The sequence below is a fragment of the Ictidomys tridecemlineatus genome, chromosome 14 (genome assembly GCF_052094955.1).
Source record: "Ictidomys tridecemlineatus isolate mIctTri1 chromosome 14, mIctTri1.hap1, whole genome shotgun sequence".
Lineage (NCBI taxonomy): Eukaryota > Metazoa > Chordata > Mammalia > Rodentia > Sciuridae > Ictidomys > Ictidomys tridecemlineatus.
Genome location: NC_135490.1, coordinates 63,505,297 through 63,530,095, shown reverse-complemented (window position 1 = coordinate 63,530,095; position 24,799 = coordinate 63,505,297). Strand labels below are relative to the sequence as shown.

The window sequence follows — 24,799 nt, the reverse complement described above, 5'->3', positions numbered from 1 at the left end:
ATCTGTTTAGAATTTCTGAAAGGACAGGCACAAACAAAGTCAGATTATGAAGGTGGGAATAAGCAACTAATCTTTCAATATACTGCTGTTGTCATATTTCAGAAAGCCTCAAGAACTACCAGGGAATAATCACCTCACCTAATGACAAAAATGGTGTCAGAAACTGACATAAATCAAATGATAAATGAAAACTCTTACATAGAATTCAAAATGGCTATTTTAGGGAAACTCAATACATTTTAAGAAAACAGAGAAACAACTCATTACACTGTCAGAGAAACTTAACAGAGAGATTGAAGTAATCCTTTAAAACTAAGAAAACTAGCGAGACTTTCCTCCAGTTCACTGTCCTGTGAGGGGCCAAGTCAGAGAGAAACTGCCCATAATCTCCAAATCTCCCGCATCATAGAGGCAGGGAACCCCAGATGGTGGCTGAAGCTGGCAGAAAGCCACAATAAGAGGGTGCCTAAGTCCTTGGGACACTGAAAGAGGAAGTGCTGAGATCTTCACCACAGCCAGCAGGAGGTCATTCAAAGCAATAATACATCTGGGCCCAAGGCAACCAGAGCTCCCAGGCTGAATTCTCTCCTAGCCCAATTCATCTCCCAGCTTGAACCTTGACCACAAATATGGAGTGTGATAGGACATGGTTTAGATACTGGCTGGACTCTGCCTCACTCACTCACAGTCAGCAGAGGGAATCAGCACCCGTCATTCAAAACCTGGGGCAGTGGAACTAGAACAGTATGAACTGGCTGAGTTCCATTCTCCAGGAGTAATGACAGTAACCTCAATGAGCTGCACAGGCCAGGGGAACATGTGTGCAACAAAGATCACCTGCAGAGAATCTGCAACCACAAGACTTGTGCTTATTGAAGCCACCAGAATCTATACCACCAAGAAAAGGACACTGTAGAGGGGACTGTCCACAATCTCAGCCACAGCCCAGAGCCTTCCAGAACTTCTTCACACAATAGAAACACACAACAGACACAATACCACACCCTCCAAGCACTTAGCCACAGGCCCCTGAGCTGACAAACCAGAACCAACCAGTTGATGGGAGGTCCATTGCAACTAGGAGAGTGGCTCCTGTGTCCTAGTATCTCTGAAAAGATTCAAGGGCAATGAATGATAGACACCTTCAAAAGGTCCCAAATCCTAATGAAACTCATCTTGGCATGGTTTTCTATAAGTAACTTTAGTGTCAACCTTAATGATATATAAAACTCTATCTTGATTGTGTTTACCTTAATAGCCAACATCGTACCTTCAACCTACATAAATACATTTTTTCCTAACAGTTTAAAACATCGTTTGGAATCATTCTTCCTATCCCTAGTTTACACTTGTTCCTCTTATCCCCTATTCTTCCTTTCACACTGTCTACCACTACTTCAACTAGGATCCACACTTTTCACCTTTATAATTCAGTCTTAGCATTCTATTCTATCTTTTTCTCACTCTTCTGCCCAATCTTCTTCCCCTTTTCAGCCTTAATATAATGTTATAGCAGTTTTACTCTATTCAGTAACTAATTCTTCAGGCTGTTCCAGTTATAAACTTATGAAAAGTTTACACTAAATTAGAGCAATTGTGTAGAACAATATCAACAAGTTTTCACTTTTCATAAGGTTGTATATGTGGTTTGACTCTGAAGTCATTATAGAAAATAGGCTTCAGTGACATCTCTCAAAGTGGATCTGATCCTGGAATCAATAGAGGCCACACATTGAGCTAAACTATTAATACATGGATATTCTTCCAACACCAGGGCTTAAAAACAATAACGCTAACAAAGTAGGCATTTGCTTAAAAGAAGAAGCAATAACCATCCCATCAGATGAGTAGATATACAAGCAATATGAAAAAGCAAGAGAACAAACCACCTCACAACTCAGAACACTTCAACAACTGACCCCATTAACACCACAGAGGAAGATATGTCAAAAAAGAATTTAGAAAGTTCATAGTTAAAATGTTCATGAAATAAAAGAGTGAAAGAGAAAATAAATAGGAAGTAAAGATCATTTCAATAAAGAAATGAAGATTCTGTAAAAGAACCAAATGGAAATCCTGGAAATAAAAATCTACTAAATCCAATTAAAAAAAAAGAGTCACCAATAGATTAGGCCATTTTGAAAATAGATTTTCAGTCCTTGGAGACAAAGAATATAACCTCAAAAATAAAACTGACCATAAGGAAGAAATGTTAAGAGACCATAACCAGAATATGCTGGGAAAACATCAAGATATTAAATTTACAAAACACTGGGGTAGATGACGGTTCTGAAATACAAACTAAAAGTATGCACAATCTTTTCAATGAAATATTAGAAAATTTTCCAAACATTAAGAATAAGAAGGACATTCAAATATAAGAGGCATAGAGGACACCAAATATACAAAATCACAATAGATCCACTCCAACACATTATTATGAAAATGTCTAACATAGAGAATAAGGATAGCATTTTAAAATTTTCAAGAGATAAATAGATTGTCACATTTACAGGAAAACTAATTCAAATTTCAACTGATTTCTCCACCCAGAAACTAAAAGGCAGAGGTCATGCAATAATATATACCAAGCTCTGAAAGAAAATCAGTTTTAACCAGGATTACTATACCCAGAAAAATTAAGTTTCAGAATTGAAGATGAAATAAAAACTTTCCATGACAAACAGAAGCTAAAAGAATTCAGAATCACAAAGCCTATATTACAAAACATACTCAATGAAATATTTCATGAAAAAGAAATGAAAAATAAAAGTGAAAACAAGCAGAGGGATGCATTACAGTAGAAGGAGAGTCCATTAGAGGAGCATCAAGTCCAATTTAAACATTAAAAATACATCAAAATGGCACTGAAATAAAGTACATCACTCTATAATAACATTAAATGTAAATGGTCTCAACTCTTCAATCAAAAGATATAGGTTGAAGGGGGTTATGATGACAGAGTAGAGAAGATTGCTTTTCTAGCTGCTCCGTGGGATGAAACCAAGAAAGCAGACAGGCAGGTCAAGGAGGCCTGAGGCGTGTCTGGGTATGGAGAGTTAGAGATCAAAGACACTGCCCATCTAAACGGAAAGGCATACTGCAAAATATACTTTTGCAGGGAAGGTGAGGAGAGGACAGAGGAAAAAACCATATTGCAACTGTGGTATGGGGGCTGGCAGATCCCTGGGGAGCAGATCCCTGGCAAACCCAAGTTTGGCCTGAAATACAGACCTGGCAAACCCACACAAAACGATATAGAGGGTGCCTAAGTGACCAGGAGAAAAACAAACCTGGAGAGAGGATTACACAGGGTTAACACAGAGGCTTACACTGGTCATGGAAACCCACCTGGCTCTCACCCTTCCCCTCCAAAGCTTGTAGGACCAGCTGGGAGAGAAATTCAAAAGGGTGGAGGGCAGGCAAGATTGAGTTTGGAGACTGAACCAGAGACCAGAAAATGTGGAGTCAACAGGTGATGAGGTAGACTATGAATTGACTCCTCCAACCCATGAGTAGAACCCAGGGGAAGTCCCTGGTGTGCAGTCTTCCATCACAGACCCCGGCAACTGCTGGGCCATGGAGGTGCGCTGATTTAAAATCTCCAGAACAACTGGCATTCAGCAAAGAGCCTGGGGCCCATCAAAGCCTAAACGCCACTTCAGGAGTTCTGCCTAAGAGATTACCTCACTCACTCCCGCATCTGGAGGGTGGAGCATCATGCTCCAGATGACCCTACCTAACTATGTTGAGAAGATGAAAATCTTTTGAAATCCAATAAAAACAATTCTTCAACTTTTCATCAAAACTTTTTTCTTGCTTTTTTTTCTTTGTTTAATTGTAACCTTAATGATTCATGGACATTTATACGCACTCATATTTGGGGTTTTTTTTCTCCCTCATTTCTAGCATTTTTGAAGCCAGTTATTTTTCATGGATTACTTTTTGAGGAGTAGGATGTTTGATAAGTATCTTTCAGTTTTGTTTTGTATTCTTTTATTCTTAATTTTTTAAAATTTTTACTTTATATGTATATTTTTCCTCTCACCCTTCTGTGATGCTTAATTCTATTTCTCTCTTTTCTTCAAATAAGAGCCAATCTCTATTGTTCTCTCTTTCACTCTTCAATTTTTTACTTCTATCTGCTCTTATCCTCTCTCATAAGCAGCACTTCTGTTCTTTCCTTGTTCACCATCCAAAATTGTAAACTCTTTTGTCAACTTCTTTTTTATTGTAGGCAATAACTTATGTCATTTCTGTTTATTGTGACAATTAACATTGTAGATGTCACAGCAGGAACTATTTGGTTTAATGCTGTATATTGTTTGAAATGATTGTTGTTATTATTTGTCTCCCCCTAAATGGTGAGATACTGGAAACAGGGAAGCTATAAATCTAGAGAGTAGAAGCTCTACTGCCTCAGACCCATACTGGTAGAAGTTAGACACACTAACAACATTAAAAGGCAAGGTAACAAATTGCCTCAAACAAAACAAGATACTCCAATAACAGAATCCATCAACACTACAGTGGAAGAAATGTCAGAGAAGAAGTTCAAAATGTACATATTTAAACTGATCTTCAAGGTAAAGAACAATATAAAGAGTGAAATCAGACAGAAATATAGAGTAAGTGAAAGATCACTTCAAGAGACAGAGATTCTGAAAAGAAATCAGGCAGGAATCCTCAAAATGTAGGACTCAATAAACAAAATTAAAAATTCAATTAAAAGCATCAACAACAGACTAGGTCACTTGCAAGACAGTTTTAGGCAATGAAGACAAAATATATAATCTTGAAAACAAAGTTGACTATGGAGAAAAGATGCTAAGAGACCAGGAACAGAACTTCTAAGAAATATGGGACAACATGAAAAAACAAATTTAAGATTTATTGGGATAAGTGAAGGTGCAGAGAAATAAACCAAATAAATACACAATCTTTTCAATGAAATAATATCAGAAAATTTCACAAACCTGAAGAATAAAATGGAAAATCAAATGCAGAAGGCTTACAAGACCCCAAAACCACAAATTACAACACACACACATCAAGGCACATTATTATGAAAATGCCTACCATAGGGGAAAAAGGATAGAATTTTAAAGGTTATCATAGAATAATGACAGATAATAGAGGGAAATCAATCTGGATCTCAGCTGATTTCTCAACCCACACCCTCAAAACTAGGAAGTCTTAAGATAACATATACCAAGCTCTGAAAGAAAATGAATGCCAACCAGGAATACTATGCTCAGCAAATTTAAGCTACAGAATTGATGAAAAATTTTAAAAAAACCTTACATGATAAACAAAAGTTTAAAAACAATCACAACTAGAAAGCCTGCACTACAAAACATACTCAATGAAATATTTCATAAAGAAGGAATGATAAATAAAAGTTAAAAACAGCAAAGGGAGAAACTATACTAGAAGAATAGCCAATCAGTTTTAATTCAAATTAAAAACCATAAATAAATCAAAGTGACAGGGAATAAAAATCATTTCTCAATAATAACATTGAATATAAATGGCCTAAACTCATCAAGCAAAAGACAGAATAGCATTTTGGATTAAGAACAGCCCAATAATATGCTGTCTTCAAGAGACTCACCTCATAGGCAAACACATCCACAGACTGAAGGTAAAAGGATGGGGAAAAAAAACATACATCATTAACATGGATTTTGTAAACAAGCAGAGGTTTCTATTTTCATATCAGATAAAGTGGACTTCAAGTCAAAGTTAATCATAAGGGACAAAGAAGGACATTTCATACTGCTTAAGGGAATTATACATCAACAAGACATAACAATAATAAATATTTATGCTCCAAACAATGGAGCATCTATATATATTAAACAAATCCTCAATTTCAAGAATCAAATAGACCACAACTCAATAATAGTAGGTGACTTTAACATACCTCTATCATCACTGGATAGATTCTCCAATCAATCAAAAATTAAATAAAGAGGCTATTGAACTAAAAAATAAATTAATAATTTGAATTTAACAGACATATATAGAATATTGCACCCATAAGTGACTGAATGCACTTTCTTCTCAGCAGCACATGGATCCTTCTCTAAAACAGGCCACAAAGAAAATCTTAGCAAATATAAGAAAATAGAGATAATACCTTGAATTCTATCAGATCATAATGAAATGAAATTAGAAATCAATGATAAAATAAAAAAGAGAAGCTACTCTAACACATGGAGACTAAATAATATGCTATTGAATGATGAATGGATAGCAGAAGAAACCAGGAATGAAATAATTAAAATACTTAGAGGTAAATGAGAACAGTAATACAACATATCAAAATTGCTGAGACACTATGAAGACAGGTATAACAGGAAAGTTCACTGCATTGAGCTCATTCACTGAAACAATAGAAAGTCACCAAAAAATAACCTAACATTACATCTCAAAGCCTAAGAAAATGAAAAACAAATCAATATCAAAATCAGATTATCTATAAGGGAAGACCAATTCAGAAGGAAGTTCCGGAGGGAGAGCCCACCCGCCCCACGACACTGTGTCCCAAAGTCTGGAGGAGAGCCATCCCGCGCTGGGGTTCCTTATTCACTAAAGCATGGCTCCACAGCCCAACATCAAGGTACATATAGGCTTGAGGCTGCCACCACCACAAAACTGGAATAGCATCACTTCTAGCAAGGAACAATAATAAGGACCTGGGGAGACATCACCATGGTCACTACGGGCCTGGCTGCACCAGAGGTTTCCCTACTAGGGGTGCTAAAAGTTATCCTGTTGCTGAGGTAACAGAGTCTTGCATGGGTTTTCCTATCTCTTGTTTCTCCTACCAACAGCCAACTTCTGATTACCCTCTCATTAGTCATATAATCTAATACCTCCATATTCACATCCTACATCATAAACCTCAGTCATCTCCTCATCCCCCCTTCCACCGTCAGAAAATGTAAACCATTATGCAAATCTATTGACTATATGGTAGAAGATAACTGAACTCATTATTTTTTATTATAGTGACAAAACTGTAAATGTAAAAATAGAAGCTAACTGGGTACATTGAGTGCTGTAATATTCATCTTCCCCTTAAAAGTGAGGTATTAGGAACCTGTAGGGACACTATAAGACAATAGGGCAGGAGCTGTAATACCTTAGATATACACTGCAACAATGGAAGACACATAGATATCATGAAAAAGCAAGGGAGAAAAGTGCTCCAAACAAACCAAGATACTACAACAATAGAATCCACAGATAGCACAGTAGGTGAAATTTCAGAGAAGAAGTTCAGAATATGCATACCTAAAATGATTTGGGAATTAAAGAATGACCTAAGTGAGCAGATACAGGCAAAAATTGACCATTCCAACAAAAAGATAAGAGAACAAATTCAGGCTATCATCAATCACACCAACAAAGAGATAAGAGAGCAAGTTCAGGTTGCAAGAGGTTACTTTAAGGGCTGGGGTTGTGGCTCAGAGGTAGAGTGCTTGCCTAGCAAATGCGAGGCCCTGGGTTTGATCCTCAGCACCACATAAAAAGAAGTAAATAAATGTATTAAAGATATTTTAAAAAAATAAATAATTTTTAAAAAGAGATTACTTCAAGAAAGGGATAGAAATACTGGGAGAAAAAAAACAGAAATTCTTGAAATGAAAGAAACAATAAGCCAATTTTAAAGAAATCAATAGGTAGCATCACCAACAGACTAGATCACTTGGAAGATAGGACCTCAGACAATGAGGACAAAATATACAATCTTGAAAATAAAGTTTGCCTCAAAGTGAAGATGGTAAGAAACCATGAACAGAATATCCAAGAATTATGAGATACCATCAAAAGATCAAATTTAAGATTTATTGGTATAAAGGAAGGTTCAGAGATTCAAACCAAAGAAATGCACAATCTCTTCAATGAAATGATATCAGAAAATTTCCAAAGCATGAAGAATGAATTGGAAAATCAAATACAAGAGGCCTATAAGACACCAAATGTACAAAATTACAACAGATCTACCCCAAGATACATTACAATGAAAATGCCTAGCATACAGAATAAGGATAGAATTTTAAAAGTTTCAAGAGAGAAAAATCAGATTACCAATTAGGGAAGATCAATTCAGATCTCAGCTGATTTTTCAACCCAGATACTCAAAGCCAAGAGATCCTAGAACAATATATACCAAGCTCTAAAAGATAATGGATGCCAAGCAAGAATCTTATATCCTGCAAAATTAAGCTTCAAATTTGACAATGAAATAAAAACCTTCCATGAAAAACAAAAGCTAAAAGAATTTACATCAAGAAAGCCTGCACAACAGAACATTCTTGGCAAAATATTCCACAAGGAGGAAATGAAAAACAACAATGAAAATCTGTAAAGGGAAAAACTACAATAAAGGAAAAGCCAACCAAAGGAGAAACCAAGTCAAGCTAAATACCAAAAATAAACAAAAGTGACTGGTAATACTAATCATGTCTCAATAATAACTCTAAATGTTAATGGTCTAAACTCACCAATCAAAAGACATAGGCTGGGAGAGTGGATTTTAAAAAAACAATATGCTGCCATCAAGAGACTCTTCTCATAGGATAAGACACCCACAGACTGAAGGTGAAAGGTTGAGGAAAAAAATATACCATTCACATGGTCTATATAAGCAAGCAGGGGTTTCCATCCTCATATCAAATAAAGTAGACTTCAAGTCAAAGTTAATCAAAAGTGATAAACATGGACATTTTGTACAATTTAAGGGAAACATACATCAAAAAGACATAACAGTTATAAATATATGTGCCCCAAACAATGGAGCATCTACATTCATCAATCAAACTCTTCTCAAGTTCAAGAGTCAAATAGACCACAACACGGTAATCTGGGTGACTTTTTAACACATCTCTTTCACTACTGGATAGATCTTCCAAACAAAAGCTAAACAAAGAAACTATAGAAATCTATAATACAATCAATAACTTAGACCTAATATATAGATTATATTATCCATCAATGAGCAAATACACTTTCTTCTCAGCAGCACATGGATCCTTCTCTAAAATAGACCATATATATTATGCCACAAATCAAATCTTAGTAAATACAAAAAAGTAGAGATACTATCATGCATTCTATCAGACCAAAATGGAATGAAATTAGAAATAAATGATAAAATAAAAAATAAAAGCCACTCCAACACCTGAAGACAAAATAATATGCTATTGAATGAACAATGGGTTGCAAAAGATAAGAATGAAGAGATTAAAAATTCTTAGAGGTAAATGAGAGCACCAAAACAACAGATTGAAATTTCTGGGACACTATGAAGGCAGTTCTAAAGAGGAAAGTCTATTGCATGGAATTCACTCCTTCAAAGAAGAAAAAGTCAACAAAACCCTAGAAAAAGAAGAACAAATCAACCCTAAAAGCAATAGGAGATGGAAAATAATTTAAATCAGAGCTGAAATCAGTGAAATTGAAACAAAAGAAACAATTGAAAAAAATTGATAAAACAAAAAGTTGGTTCTTTGGAAAAACAAATAAAATTGATAAACTATTAGCAATACTAATAAAAGAGAGATAAAACTCAAATTATTAATATCCATGATGAAAAAGAAAGTATGATTGACACTACAGAAATACAGAGAATAATTAGAAATTATTTTGAAAATATGTACTCCAATAAAGGAGAAAATATTAAAGGAACTGACAAATTTCTAGAGGCCATATGATATGCCCAAACTAAATCAGGATGATATACACAATTTAAACAGATCAATTTCAAGCAAGGAAATGAAATAGAGGATGCCACCAGAAGCCTACCAACCAAGAAAAGCCCAGGACTAGATGGATACACAACTGAATTCTACAAGATCTTTAAAGAAAAACACCCACCAATATTTCTCAAACTATTTCTGAAAGAGAAAAAGAGGAAACATTTCCAAACACATTCTATGAGGCCAATATCACCCTGATTCCAAAACCAGACAAAGACACTTCAAAGAAAGAAAACTTCAGACCAATATCTCTAATGAATATAGATGCAAAAATCCTCAATAAAATTCTGGCAAATCAAATATAAAACATATCAAAAAGATTGTGCACAATGATCAAGTGGGATTCATCCCAGGGATGCAAGTTGGTTCAACATACAGAAATCAATAAATGTAATTCATTACATCAATAGACTTAAAGATAAGAATCATCTGATCATCTCGATAGACGCAGAAAAAGCATTTGGCAAAATACAGCACCCCTTCATGTTCAAAACACCAGAAAAACTAGGGTTAATAGGAATATATATCAACATTGTAATGGCTATCTATGCTAAGCCCCAGGCCAACATCATTCTAAATGGAGAAAAATTGAAAGAATTCCCTCTAAAAACTGGAACAAGACAGGGGCGCCCTCTTTCATCACTTCTATTCAACAGGTATTAAAACTCTAGCTAGAGCAATAAGACAGACAAAAGAAATTAAAAGATTAGGAAAAGAAAGAACTCAAATTAGCACTATTTGCAGATTACATGATTCTATACCTAGAAGACCCAAAAAAATTCAACCAGAAATCTCCTAGCACTAATAAATTAATTCAGCAAAGTAGCTGGATATAAAATCAATACCCATAAATCAAAGGCATTTCTGTACATCTGTGACATCCTGTCCTAGTTTCTCTTTCAGTGACAAATCCACTGAAAGAGAAACTAGGAAAACCACCCATTTACAATAGCCTCAGAAAAAAATAAAATACTTAGGAATAAATTTAATGAAAGAGGTGAAAGAGCTCTACAATGAAAACTACAACACGCTAAAAAAAGAAATTAAAGAAAACCTTAGAAGATGGAAAGATCTACTTTGTTCTTGGATAAGCATAATTAATATTGTCAAAATGACCATACTACCAAAAGCAATATACAGATTCAATGCAATCCCAATGGCATTCCTTATAGAAATAGAAAAAGCAATCATGAAATTCATCTGGAAAAATAAGAAACCTAGAATAGCCAAAGCAATCCTTAGCAAGAAGAGTGAAGCTGATGGCATTACTATACCAGACCTTAAACTATACTACAGAGCAATAGTAACATTTAACAGCATGGTATTGGCATCAAAATAGACTGGTAGACCAATGGTACAGAATAGAGGACACAGAGTCTAACCCACGTAACTACAGTTATTTTATATTAGACAAAGGTGCCAAAAACACATTGGAGAAAAGATAGCCTTTTCAACAAATGGTGCTGGGAAAACTGGAAATCCACATGTAACAAAATGAAATTAAACCTCTCTCTCTCACCAGGCACAAAACTCAACTCAAAGTGGATCAAGGACCTAGGAATTAAACCAGAGACCTTGTGCCTAATGGAAGAAAAAGCTGACCCAAATCTCCATCATGTCAGATTAGGCTCCAACTTTCTTAATGAGATTCCTATAGCACAATAACTAAAACCAAGAATCAGTAAATTGGATGGATTTAAACTAGAAAGCTTCTTCTCAGCAAAAGAAACAATCAGTGAGGTGAATAGAGAGCCTACAGAATGGGAGCAAATCTTTAGCACAAGCACATCAGATAGAGCACTAATCTCTAGGATATATAAAGCACTCAAAAACCTTAATACAAAAAAAAAATCAACAAATGGGCTAAGGAACTGAACAGACACTTCTCAGAAGAGGATATACAATCAATCAACAAATATATGACATCATTACCCTAAATACATGTATGAAGACACAAATGGTGTGAAAATACTTTGTGTACATTCGGTGACTTGAAAAATTGTGCTCTATATGTGTAATATGAAGTAAATTGCATTCTGTCATCATGTATAACAAATTAGAATAAATAAGTAATTTTTCAAAAAAGCAGAAAACAGGAAGTAATTAAAGCTGACAAAGTTTTAGAGACATGTGACCTACCAAAATTGAGTCAGGACAGGAAAATTTAAACAGATAAACTTCAAGGAATGAAATTGAAGAAGCCATAAAAAGTCTACCAAGAAACAAAAGCCAAATGGATTCTGAGCCCAGTTCTACCAGACCTTCAAATTATAACTAATATCAAACCTACTCAAATTATTCCATGAAATGGAAAAGGAAAGAACCCTTCCAAACTCATTCTATGATGCTAATATCACCATGATACTAAAACCAGACAAAGAAACATCTGATGAGCAAAGCTGCAAAAATTCCTAATAAAATATTGGCAAACCACAAACAAAAAACACATTCAAAATATAGTGTTTTTGTATGTGGTTTGCCAATATTTTATTAAGAATTTTTGCATCTATGCTCATCATATAGACTTAATGACAACAATGATATGATTATCTCAATAGATGCAGAAAAAGCATCTGACAAAGTACAATACCAATTCATGTTTAAAACACTAGAGAAACTAAGGATAAAAAGAACTTGCCTTAACAATGTAAAAGCTATATATTACACACCCAAAGCCAACATTATATTGAATGGAGAAAAACTGAAATCATTTCCTCTAAAAACAGGAACACACAGGATGCCCACGCTCACCACTCCTTTTCAACATAGTGCTCAGAACTCTAATAAGATCAATCAAGCCAGAGTAGGAAATTAAAGGGATACAAGTAAGAAAAGAAGAGCTCAATTTGTATGTATTAGCTGATGACATGATCCTATATTTAGAAGACAAAAACAAAACAAAACAAAAAATATAAAAGACTTATAGAACTGATAAACAATTTTAATAAAGTAGCCCTATATAAGATAAACACACATAAATCCATTGTTTTCCTGTATTCCAGTAACAAACCTGCTGAAAAAGAATTAGGAACAACACCCCATTCCCAGTAACTTAAAAACAATCCTTGGGAATTAATCTAACAAAAGATGTCAAGGACCTCTGCAATGAAAACTACAGAACACTGAAGAAAGAAACTGAAGAACTTACAAGATGGAAAGACCTCCCGTGTCTTGAATAGGCTGATTCAATATTATTAAAATGGCCACACTTGGGCTGGATTTATAGCTCAGTGGTAGAGTGCTTGCCTAGCATGTGTGAGGCACTGGGCTTAATCCTCAGCACCACATAAAAAATTAATTAAATGAAGGTATTGCCTCCATCTACAACTAAAAAAGAAAAAAGCCATACTACCAAAAGCATTATACTAATTCATTTCAATCCCATCAAATTACCTACAGTCTTCACAGAACTAGAAAAAGCAGTTCTAAAATTCACTTGTAAAAATAAGAGATCTAGACTAGTGAAAGAAATTCTGAAAAAAAAAGAGTGATGCTAGAGGCATCACAATACCAGACCTCAAAATATACTACAGTTACTACCATAGTAACAAAACAAGCATGGTACTAGCACCAAAACAGACATGGAGACCAATGGAATAGAATAAAAGACACAGAGACAAACCCAAATAAATACAATTATCTGATACTACACAAAGGTGCCAAAAATATATGTTGGAAAAAAATATTGCCTTTTTAATAATATCCTATTCACAATAAACTCCAAAAAAAAGATAAATTCGGGAAATTGTAAATTTTCTATATGTAGAAGAACGAAACTTGACCTATATCTCTGACCCTGCACAAAATCCAAATCAAAGTGCATCAAAGACCTGGGAATTAGACATGAAACTATACAACTGGTAGCAGAACATCTAGATACAACAATCCAACATAGTGTCACAGGCATCGACTTCCTTAATAAGACCCCTTAAGCTCAAGAAATAAAATAAGTGAAATGGCATCATTCATTTCTGCACACTGACTGGAACAAACCACCCCAAATAGCTCAAAATGCTTCAACAAATGATTACATTGACACTACAGTAAGTGTCAGAGAAAGAATATAGAAAGTTCATAGTTTAAATGTTCATCAAACTGAAAGATAATGTATGGAGTAAAATTAGAGAAAAAATACAGGAGAAAGGTAACTTCAATAAAGAGATAGAGGTTTTGAAAAAGAACCAAACAGAAATCCTCAAAATGAGAGAATTAATAAATGAAATTAAATATTCAATGGAAAGCATTACCAATAGATAAGACTCTTTGATGATAGAATTTTAGGCCTTGAATTTAATGTTGACCATAAAGAAAATACTTTAAAAAGACCATAACAAGAATATTCAAGAAATATGGGAAAACAGAAGACGACCAAATCTAAGAATTATTAAGGTAGCTGAAAGGATCTGAACTACAAACTAAAGGGGTGCACAATCTTTTTAATAAAATAATATTAGAAAATTTTCTAAACCTAAAGAGTAAGAAGAAAATGTAAATACTAGAGGCATATATAACTCCAAATAGACAGAATCAAAGTATATCAACACCAAGGTACATTATTATGAAAATGTCTAACAGAGAATAAGGATAGCATTTAAAAATTTTCAAGAAATAAATTGATTGTCACATTTATAGAAAAACCAATTCAAATTTCAACTGATTTCTCCACCCAGACACTAAAAGGCAGAGGGCATGCAATAATATATACCAAGCTCTGAAAGAAAATCGGTTTTAACCAGGATTACTATACCCAGAAAAATTAAACTTCAGAATTGAAGATGAAATAAAAATCTTCCATGACAAACAGAAGCTAAAAGAATTCATAATCACAAAGCCTATATTACAAAACATACTCAATGAAATATTTCATGAAGAAGAAATGAAAAATGAAAATGAAAACCAGCATAGGGATGCATTACAGTAGAAGGAGAGTCCAGTAAATGAGCTGAAAGCACATCCTTTAAAAACAGGAACAAACAAGGATTTCCACACTTACAATTTCTATACAACACAGTGCTTAAAAGTCTAGCCAGAGCACTCAGGGAGAAGAAGTTTAAAGAGACATAAATAATAAAAGAAGAGCTCAAATTATCTCTGTTGGCTGACAACCTGAACTTATATTTAGCAGACACAAAAAACTCCACCAAAAGAATTCTACAGCTGATAAATAAATTTAGCAATGTAGCATTCAAAAGACCAACAAACAAATCAATCACATTCCTATACTCCAATATAGGAAAAGTATCCAATTCACAGTAAACTCAAAAATAAAAATAAAATGCTTGGGAAACGATCTAACAAAAGAGGTGAAGGACCTCTACAATGAAAACTACAGAACACCAAAGAAGTAAAATGAAAAAGACCTTAGAAGATGGAAAGCTCTCCCATTTTCTTGGGTAGGCATAATTAATACTATCAAAATGATCATACTACCAAAAGAGCAGATTTGGTGCAATCCCCATCAAAATATCAATTCTTCATAAAAATAAAAAAAGGAATTCTGGAATTCGTTTGAAAAAATAAGAGACCTAGAATAGCCAAAGCAATTCTTAGCAAAAAGGGTGATGCTGGAGGCATCACAATACTGGGTCTCAAATTATACTACAGAGCTATAGTAACAAAACAGCATGGTACTAGCACCAAAACACACATGAAAACCAATGGAACAGAATAGAAGACACAGAGACAAACCCACATTAATATAGTTATCTGACACTAGACAAAGGTGCCAAAAACATACATTGGAGATAAGGTAGACTTTTAACAAATGGTGCTGAGAAAATTGGAAATCCATACATAGAATAAAATTTGACCCCTCTCACCCTGCACAAAATTCAATTTAAAGTGCATTGAAGACCTAGGAACTAAACCTGAAGCTCTGCAACTGCTAGAAGAAAATATAGGCCCAACAATCCAACATGTTGGAACAGGAACCAACCTCCTTAATATGACTCCTAAAGTGCAATAAATAAAATATAAAATCAATGGATGGCATCATATTGAAAAGCTTCTGCATAGCAAGGAAACAATTAAGAGCATGAACAAAGAGCCTACAGAATGGAAGATCTTTACCACCTGCTCCTGAGAGCATTAATATTCAGAATATATAATGAATTCAAAAACTTGACAAAAATACGATTAATAAATGGGCAAAAGAACCAGACATTTCTCAAAAGAAGAAATACAATATACCAACAAATATATGAAAAAATATTCAACATCTCTAGCAATCATGGAAATACAAATCAAAACTACATTGAGATTTCATCTCATTCCAGTCAGAATGGCAATCATCAGGCATATAAATAATAATAGATATTGGCATGAATGTGGAGGCAAAGAAACACTCATACATTGTTTGTGGGACTGAAAATTAGTGCAACCATTCTGGAAAGCAGTATAGAGATTGCTCAAAAAACTAGTAATGAAACCATCATATGACCCAGCTATCCCACTCCTTGGCATATATCCAAAAGATTTAAAATCAGCATTCTGCAGTGATTCAGCCCCACCAACGTTTATAACAGCACAATTCAGAATAGCCAAAGTAAGGAACCAACCCTTGGTGCCCCCTTCAACAGATTTATGGATAAAGAAAATGTGATATATATATATATATATATATATATATATATATATATGTATGTATATATATATATATACACACACACACACACACACACACACACACATATATATATATTATATATACACACACAATGGAGTATTAGTCATAAAGAGAGAGAAGATGTGAGGGAAGGGGAGGGGGGATAGTAGGGGATAGGAAAGGTAGCAGAATACAACAGTTACTAATAGGGCATTATGTAAAATTGTGGATGTGTAACCGACGTGATTCTGCAATCTGCATTGGGGTAAAATTGGGAGTTCATAACCCTCTTCAATCTAATGTATGAAATACGATATGTCAAGAGCTTTGTAATGTTGTGAACAACCAATAAAAAAAGAAAAAAAATGAAAAAATAAAAATATAAACAATTACTTCCCCTTAAAAGAAAAAGAAAAAGAAATTATGGCACTTGCTGGTTTATGGATGGAAATAAAGACTATTATGCTAAGTGAAATGGGCCAGTCCCCAAAAGTCAAAGGTCAAATGTGTAATAGCAGAGGTTAACCCCAAATGGGGGTGGGGAGAGATAAAGGAAAAAGGGGGAGAAGGGATTCTATCAAAATAGAGGAAATATCAATAAAACAGATAAATGGGATTGACTGGGAGGAAAGGAAGATGGGACGGGGAAGGACTGGGGATGAATCTGAACAAACTTTTATATTTTATTTATTGCACTTTAGTATATAAAATATGTGAATATACTACAGTGAATTTCAACATCACAAATATCCACAAGACACTAACTTAAAAAATAAAAATAAAATCACAAATAATTTGAAGAAAGATGAATAGAGTAGAAGGAGGGAAGCATGGGAATAGAAGGTAAGGGGACTAAATTAGAGCAAATTATATTCCATGTTTTTGTGATCATGTCAAAATATATCCTAATATTATACATAACATAAAAAGAATCAATAAAAAAATGACATTGTAAAAATAAAACATAAGTGGCCCAATGAACTAAACAGATACATTTCAAAAGACGTACAAATGGTCAACAAATATATGAAAAAAATACTCAATAACTTTAGCAATCAGAAAAATGCAAATCGATACTACACTGAGATTTTTATCTCATTCTAGTTACAATGATAATCATCAAGAATATAAATAATACTGCTGGCAAGGATATGTGTGGAAAGGATCACATATATACAGTCAGTGAAACTGTAAATTAGTATAACTATGGAGATCAATAATGGAGATTCCTTAAGAGACGAGGAATGGAATCACCATACCCAGGTATACCATTCCTTAGCATTCATCCAAAACAATTTAATTCAATGTACAATATACATATCTGTGTTTGTAGTAACACAATTCACAATAGATTAGTTATGGGACCAATCTAATTGTCTATCAATAAATGAGTAAAGAAAATGTGATACATGGGGCTGGAGTTGGGGCTCAGCAGTAGAGTGCTTGCCTAGCAGGTGCGAAGCACTGAGTTCGAGCCTCAGCACCACATAAAAATAAATAAAATAAAGGTATTGTGTACAACAATAAGTAAATATATATGTATATATAGTTTTTTAAAGAAAGAAAATGTGATACACACACTGCACACACACACACAATGGTGTTTGATATAGCCACAAGGAAGAATGAAATGCCATTTTCAGAAAAATGGGTGAAACTAGAAAGCATTATGTTACTTGAAATCAGACTCAGAAAGGCAGCACTGCGTGTTTTCTAATATATGTGGAAGCTAGAGAGTAAAAAGAAAGAACATGGACCTCAAGAAAAACAGAGGCAAGATCAGGAGAATAATGGAAGGAGACTAGAGGAGGAAGGAAGGCAGGGAAAAGAACTGTCCAAGAAGTGAAAGACTAAATTATGTTACGTGCATATATTAATCTGCCACATGAATCTATTATGTATAATTATAATGCAATTTAAGATTATTTCTCAATGAAATCGTAAAAAAAAAAAAGGTCATCAAAAAGTTGAGCCAGGCATGATGGCACACATCTGTAAACCTAGTGATTTGGGAATTTGAGACAGGAGGATGGCAATTTCAAGGCCAGCATTGGCAACTTAGTAAGACATTGATTCAAAACAAAAAAATTTCTAAAAAAGGATGCGGAGATAGCTCAGTGTTCAGAATGGCCCCAGGTTCAATCCCCAGTACTAGAAAAAAAATTGTCCACTTATGCTATTAGGCTTGTTAAATTGTATTTTGTTTGTTTGTTTAACATCCTAAGAAATAGCATAAGCACATGGCATCTCCAAAGAGATACTTAAATAAATCAATGGATAAAATAAACTTTCTCCCTTTTTAATAAAAATAGAAAAATAAAAAATTATTCCTTCTTTGAAAATGTATAGTTTCATGAGTAAAGAATTAATAAAGAGGGTTTTGTTAAAAGATATTCTTGCCATTTTGAAGAATGTTTTCTTCATCCAAATCTCCTTGATATCACTAAGACACTTAATTCTTCGACATTATTTTCTATGATGAACTTTCAAAAAATAATTTACCATGAGGAAATGATAAATGTTAATAAACAAAGCTGACCATTCTCACATATATATTTGCTTTTATCAACAGAACTTTAAATTCCTTATCAGTAGTAATATTAGATATTTACATTCATATTTTATAATGAGATTCATATATTTCAGAGCCATGTAATGAAATATGAAATTTCCTATAATTATTTATATTATAAAAATATTTCTTACTGTATCTACCTCTGAATTATCACTTTTCTCTCCTTGGATTTTCTTTGGAAGTATGATTTGCAAAAATGGATTTTGAGAACCTGAAGAAATTAAAAGAAAAAATGTTTAGCAACCCTGCCTTGAATTTGACTAAATATCTGTTTGACACTTTTCAGAGGTTTACTTGTGCACGTAAGGATGGTTCCTCACTGGGTACTCCTGTAAAAACCTTGAGCACTCATTTCATCAGCACACACACAAAATAGAATGAAAGAGAGATTAGCATGTTTCCTGTGAAAGGATGACACTCAAATTCATGAAGAGTTCCATACTTAAAACTAAGCAAAATAAAACAAAAAAAACCTTGAAAACATTTCATTTTAAAAACATACAATGTAGTTTTAAAAGACCCCCAAAAATATTCAATTAATACAAAATTTTCTGTTCCTGGAAAAAAACAGAATAGACAAAAATAAATAAACAGCATACTTAAGAAAACCTGTTGACTTTTGTGCACTAAAGTCTAGTTTCATCCTTCTACATATGGATATCAAGTTTTCCTAGCATTGTTTGTTTAAAAGGTTATCTTTTCTTCAACATGTTTTTGGAAGCTTTCATAATGACTAGATGACTATATCTATGCAGGTTTTTCTCTGTTTCTTCTACTCTATTCCACTGATCTTTATATCAGTTTCAATGCCAATACCATGCTATTTTTTATTACTATAACTCTGCTGTATAATTTGAGATCAGGGATTGTGACGGCTTTCAGCATTGCTCTCCTTACTCAGTATTGCTTTGGTTCTTATGGGTCCTTTATTCTTCCAAATGAATATATTAGAATGTCTTCTAATTCTGCAAAGAGTGTGACTGATATTTTGATGGGGATTGCATTGAATCTGTGCTTTTGATAGTTATGGCTGTTTTGACAATATTAATTCTGCCTATCCAAGAACTTTAAAACCTCAAAGTGCTTTTTCAATTTCTTTCTTCAGTGTTCTATAGTTTTCATTGTAGTGGTCTTTCATCTTCTTGGTTAGATTTATTCCCCAAAATCAATTCATAGTGGCTCAATGACCTAGAAATTAAACTAGAAACCTTGCAACTGCCAGAAGAAAACTTAGGCTCCACACTCCAACATAGTGGCACAGGCATCAGCTTCCTTAACAAAAACCCAAAAGCTCAAGAAATAAAACCAGGAATCAATAAATGGGACAGCATCAAATTTAAAATTTTCTGCAGAGTAAAAGAAGCAATTAAGAACATGAAGAGAAAGCCTACAGAATAGGAGAAAATCTTTGCCACCTGTTTCTCTAACAGGGGATTAATATCCAGAATATATTTTTAAAAAACTCAAAAACCTTTAACAAACGTATGCACGCACTCGCATACACACACACACACACACTCACACACACACACACACACACACACACACACACACACACACCAATCACTGAATGGGATAATGAACTAAACAGACACTTATCAAAAGAAGAAACATAAATGGCCAATGAATATTTGAAAAAAAATGTTCAACATCCATAGTAATCAGGGAAATGCATATCAAAACTACTCTGAGATTTCGTCTCACTCCAGTCACAATGACACTCATCAAGAATACAAACAAGAAAAAATGCTGTCGAGCATGTAAGAATATATATTACTGGTGGAACTGCAAATTAGTAGAACCACTTTAGAAAGCAGTATGGAGATTCCTCAAAAGACTTAGGGATGGAAACACCATATTTATCAAACTCAGCTATCCCACTCTTTTTTATTTATCCAAAAGAACTAAAATCAGCAGAATATAGTGAGTGATATGGCCACATGAGTATTTATTATAAGCTAATTCACAATAGCCAAGTTATGGAACCAGCCTAGGTGCCCATCAAATGATAAATGCATAAATGTGGTTTATATACAATGGAGTTTTAGCCATGAAAAATAATGAAATTGTGGATTTTGTTGGTAAATGGATAGAAATGAAGAATATTATGCTAAGTGAAATAAGCCAGACTCAAAGTCAAAGACTTCATATGCAGAAGCTAGAGCAAAGTATCAAGGGAAAGAGGGCAATTCAATGAAAATTGAAGGGAGATCAGTAGGGGAGAGGATCAGGGTTTATGGGAGAAACGAGGGAAAGGAATGGGGAGGAAGTGAGAAATTAAATTGAACAAATTATACTATATGCATATGTAAGTATACCACAGAGAATTCCACCTGTGTTTATGTCTATAAAGCACCAATTTTAAAAAAGTGGATTGATAGAAGGCTATTGGTGGCTTAACATAATAAAAAACTTATTTTTTACATGAAGTCTAATGGGAATCATCAGTTTTCAATTAAGACTCAGAAATTCAGGTTCCCTCTGAGTGGTAACAAACAGCCTATGGCCTCAAAGTCACTGTGGTTTGCTAAATGCCACCATTCACTTTAAAATGACTCAGTTAATTTCACATTAGTGGAAAACTTAAAAAGGAACTTATAATAGAAATTCTATAAACAATTTCAAATAAAAAGAACAATTTTCTAAATATTGTAATTGTAGAAAATGGCCCAGGGAGAAAAATGAATGAAGGACCAACAAGGAAGCAAGAAAGGAGATAGGTAAGGAAGAAGATAAGGTAAAGGAGTGGGAAGAATAAGAATTCCTAAATAGTTTTATAAATTAGTTCCATCAAATAATATATAATTCCTATTTGGTAAAAACCCATTCAGGGAAAGTTATGTTTGTTTATGGGGATAATAAATCTTGATAATAAAAGAAAAAATCATACAACCATCTCGATAGAGACAGAAAAGGCCTTTGGTAAAGTCTATCACCCATTCATATTAAAAACTCTGGAGAAAATAGGGATAGAAGGAACTGACCTCAACATTTACAGCTGTATGTGACAAACCCAAAGCCAACAACACACTAAATGGAGAAAAACTGAAAGCATTTCCTCTAAACTCAAGAAGACAAGTATATCCACTTTTACCATTTCTATTTAATAAAGTTTTCAAAACTCTAACCAGAGGAAAAAAATTAAAGGGATGCAAAATAGGAAAAGAAATTATCTCTGCTAATGACATGATCCTATATCTAGAATACCAAAAGCCTCCACCAGAATACTTCTATAGCTGACAAATGAATTCAGCAAAGTAGCAGGATACAAGAACAGCACTCATAAATCAATAACCTTCCTATACTCCAACAATCTCTGTGCTGAGAAAGAAATCAGGAAAGACTTTCACAATAACTTCAGAAAAAAATGCTTGGTAATTAATCTAACCAAATAGGTGAAATATATCTATAATAAAATTTACAGAACATTGAAGAAAAAAATTGAAGAAGACTATAGAATATGGTAAGGCTTCCCTTGTTCTTGGATACACAGAATTATTATTTTTAAAATGGCCTTACTGCCAAAAGCAATGTACACATTCAATGCAATCCCCATCAAATTACCAATGACATTCCTAATAGAACTAGAAAAAAAAGAAATACCTTAAAGAATAAGGGACTCAGAATAGCCAAAGCAATTCTGAGCAACAAGAGTAATACAGGAGGCATCACAATACCTGATCTCAAATTATACTACAGAGCTATAGTAATAAAAACACCATGACATTAGCACCAAAACACACATGAAAACCAATGGAATATAATAAAAGACCCAGAGTCAAATCTACATTCTTACAGCCATCTGATATTTGATAAAGATGCTAAAAGTATGTTAGAGAAAAGATAGCCGTCTTAACAAGTGGTGCTGGGAAGATTGAATATCCACATGTAGAATAATGAAACTAGGTCACTATCTCTGGCCCTGCCACAAAAGTAAACTCAAAGTGGATCCAAGACCTAGGAGTTAGGCCTGAAACTCTGCAAATGCTAGAACATTTAGGCTCAATAATCCAACATAGACACTAACACCCTAAAGTTCAAGAAATAAAACCAGGATCAGTAAGTGGCAGGGCATCGTATTAAAAATCTTCTGTACAGTGAAGGAAGCAATTCAGAGCACAAAGAGGGAAACTACAGAATGGGAAAAAAATCTTTGCCAACTTCTCCTCAAATCACCAGATTAAAATCCAGAGTATATAAAGAACTCAAAAACTTTTAACACCAAGAAAACAAATAACCCAATCAATAAATAAATTTAAAAAATCAGGAAAATATTGATAAATCTAATATGAAAACCAAGATACCATGAATATCTTGGTTTCTCAGGTAAACTGCAAGCTTAAAAACAACCTGTGTAAGATATATAACAAATAATTCATATCCAAAGTTGTGTGGGCTCTCTCTCACCCAGCAAAGAGGACCACAGAACAGGGTAGAAGAGCGTGTGGCTGTGGAGTCACTCACTAATCAAGACCTCCGGAGACCAAGCAGGAAGCGGATCTGATTTTTTTGCAGTTACCATGTATATATAGTCAGGCAGTAGCTAGGCAGATTATAGGCAGCCACCAATACACTTTCTTGCTAACTGTCCTTGCAGCGACCAATCAAGCAGGCTGTAGAGTAAACACAGGGACTGCAACACATGGCCTCATGCCCAGGGCTGTGCCTATGGGGTAAGCGATCTGCTGCTCAAGTACTTAGCACGAGGGGAGTGGCCTGCCACCCATGCCCTTAATGTATGCCATGTATGCAGTACTCCATGCATTTGTCCACATAAAGTAAATAAAAATAGATGATCTACATGAATATATGCAACATGCATTCATCATTCATAAATACAGAATTCACTACTTCAAAAAGAACATGTATTTTTATAATTCTATATCTAATTATATAAAGAAAAATCTGTAAAAGTATCACCAAATTGATAAACATAGTGGTTACCCTTAAAATTGCAATAAAATTGACAATCAAGAGGGATGGCAAGAGATCTGGGGTTGTGGCACAGCAGTAAAGTGCTTGCCTAGCACATGCAAAGCCCTGGGTTTGATCTTCAGCACCACATACAATAAATAAAATAAAAGTATTGTGTCCAACTACAGCTAAAAAATAAATATTTTTAAAAATCCATATATATCTATTAAAAAAGAGGAATGGTAAGGGTAGCCTCTTTTTTTCTTTTAAAATATATTCATATATTACTAAATAAAAGTTCTTATGTAGTTAAGAACTATAAAGTAAGTTGCATAATAAGAGCCCAGAAACCTGTATCTTTTTAATTCCCAGGGGTTATTCTGATACAAAGCCAAATACTAGGTCCACTTTTGCTTTTTGAGAACAGGTTGCTATATAAAGAAGTGTGTCACTTCACAATCTAGTAGTTATCATCGTTTTTACACTAAATCTAAACCCAAGCCCAGAATCCTTTTCTATATAACACTGGAAGTAGTCATTGCACTCTGTGTTCCTTGCAAATCCCACCTTTTCTCATCCTCTATTTGCTCTGAAAGATACATATGAATATAGGCAACATTTCTTTGTCAAGATGCCATCTATCTGTATATGAAGGATATCCGGATGCTTATGTTGAACTGTAAGTCGTATGTATAACTACAGTGCAAGACATTCTGGTTGTCATCTTTTAATTTTTTATTTATATGAGAGACATTTAAACTTCAATGGAAAATGCCAGTTCCAAACTGCTTACATGGTCTAGTTAGCTGAGGGATCTTGCTTAGCAATCGGAGATGATGTGTTTACATCAATTCCCTCACCCCACCAATTCCTTGACAGGCTCTAATCTGCTTCCTATCTCTGTGGATTTACCTAGTCTGAATATTTAATATAAAT

At 34.1% G+C, this 24,799-nt stretch overlaps 1 protein-coding gene and 1 pseudogene across 1 annotated transcript in view; one reads left to right on the top strand and one right to left on the bottom strand.

Annotated features, from left to right (window-relative positions):
- The window catches only part of LOC101959192 (disintegrin and metalloproteinase domain-containing protein 32), a 131,322-nt gene that overhangs the window by 97,081 nt on the left and 9,442 nt on the right, over positions 1-24,799 (bottom strand). Inside the window, exon 2 of the mRNA XM_078031249.1 lies at positions 19,090-19,160. Within this exon, the coding sequence (XP_077887375.1) occupies positions 19,090-19,160 (71 nt within the window). The remainder of the gene's footprint in view (positions 1-19,089; positions 19,161-24,799) is intronic.
- On the top strand, positions 19,296-19,395 carry LOC144370669 (U6 spliceosomal RNA; annotated as a pseudogene).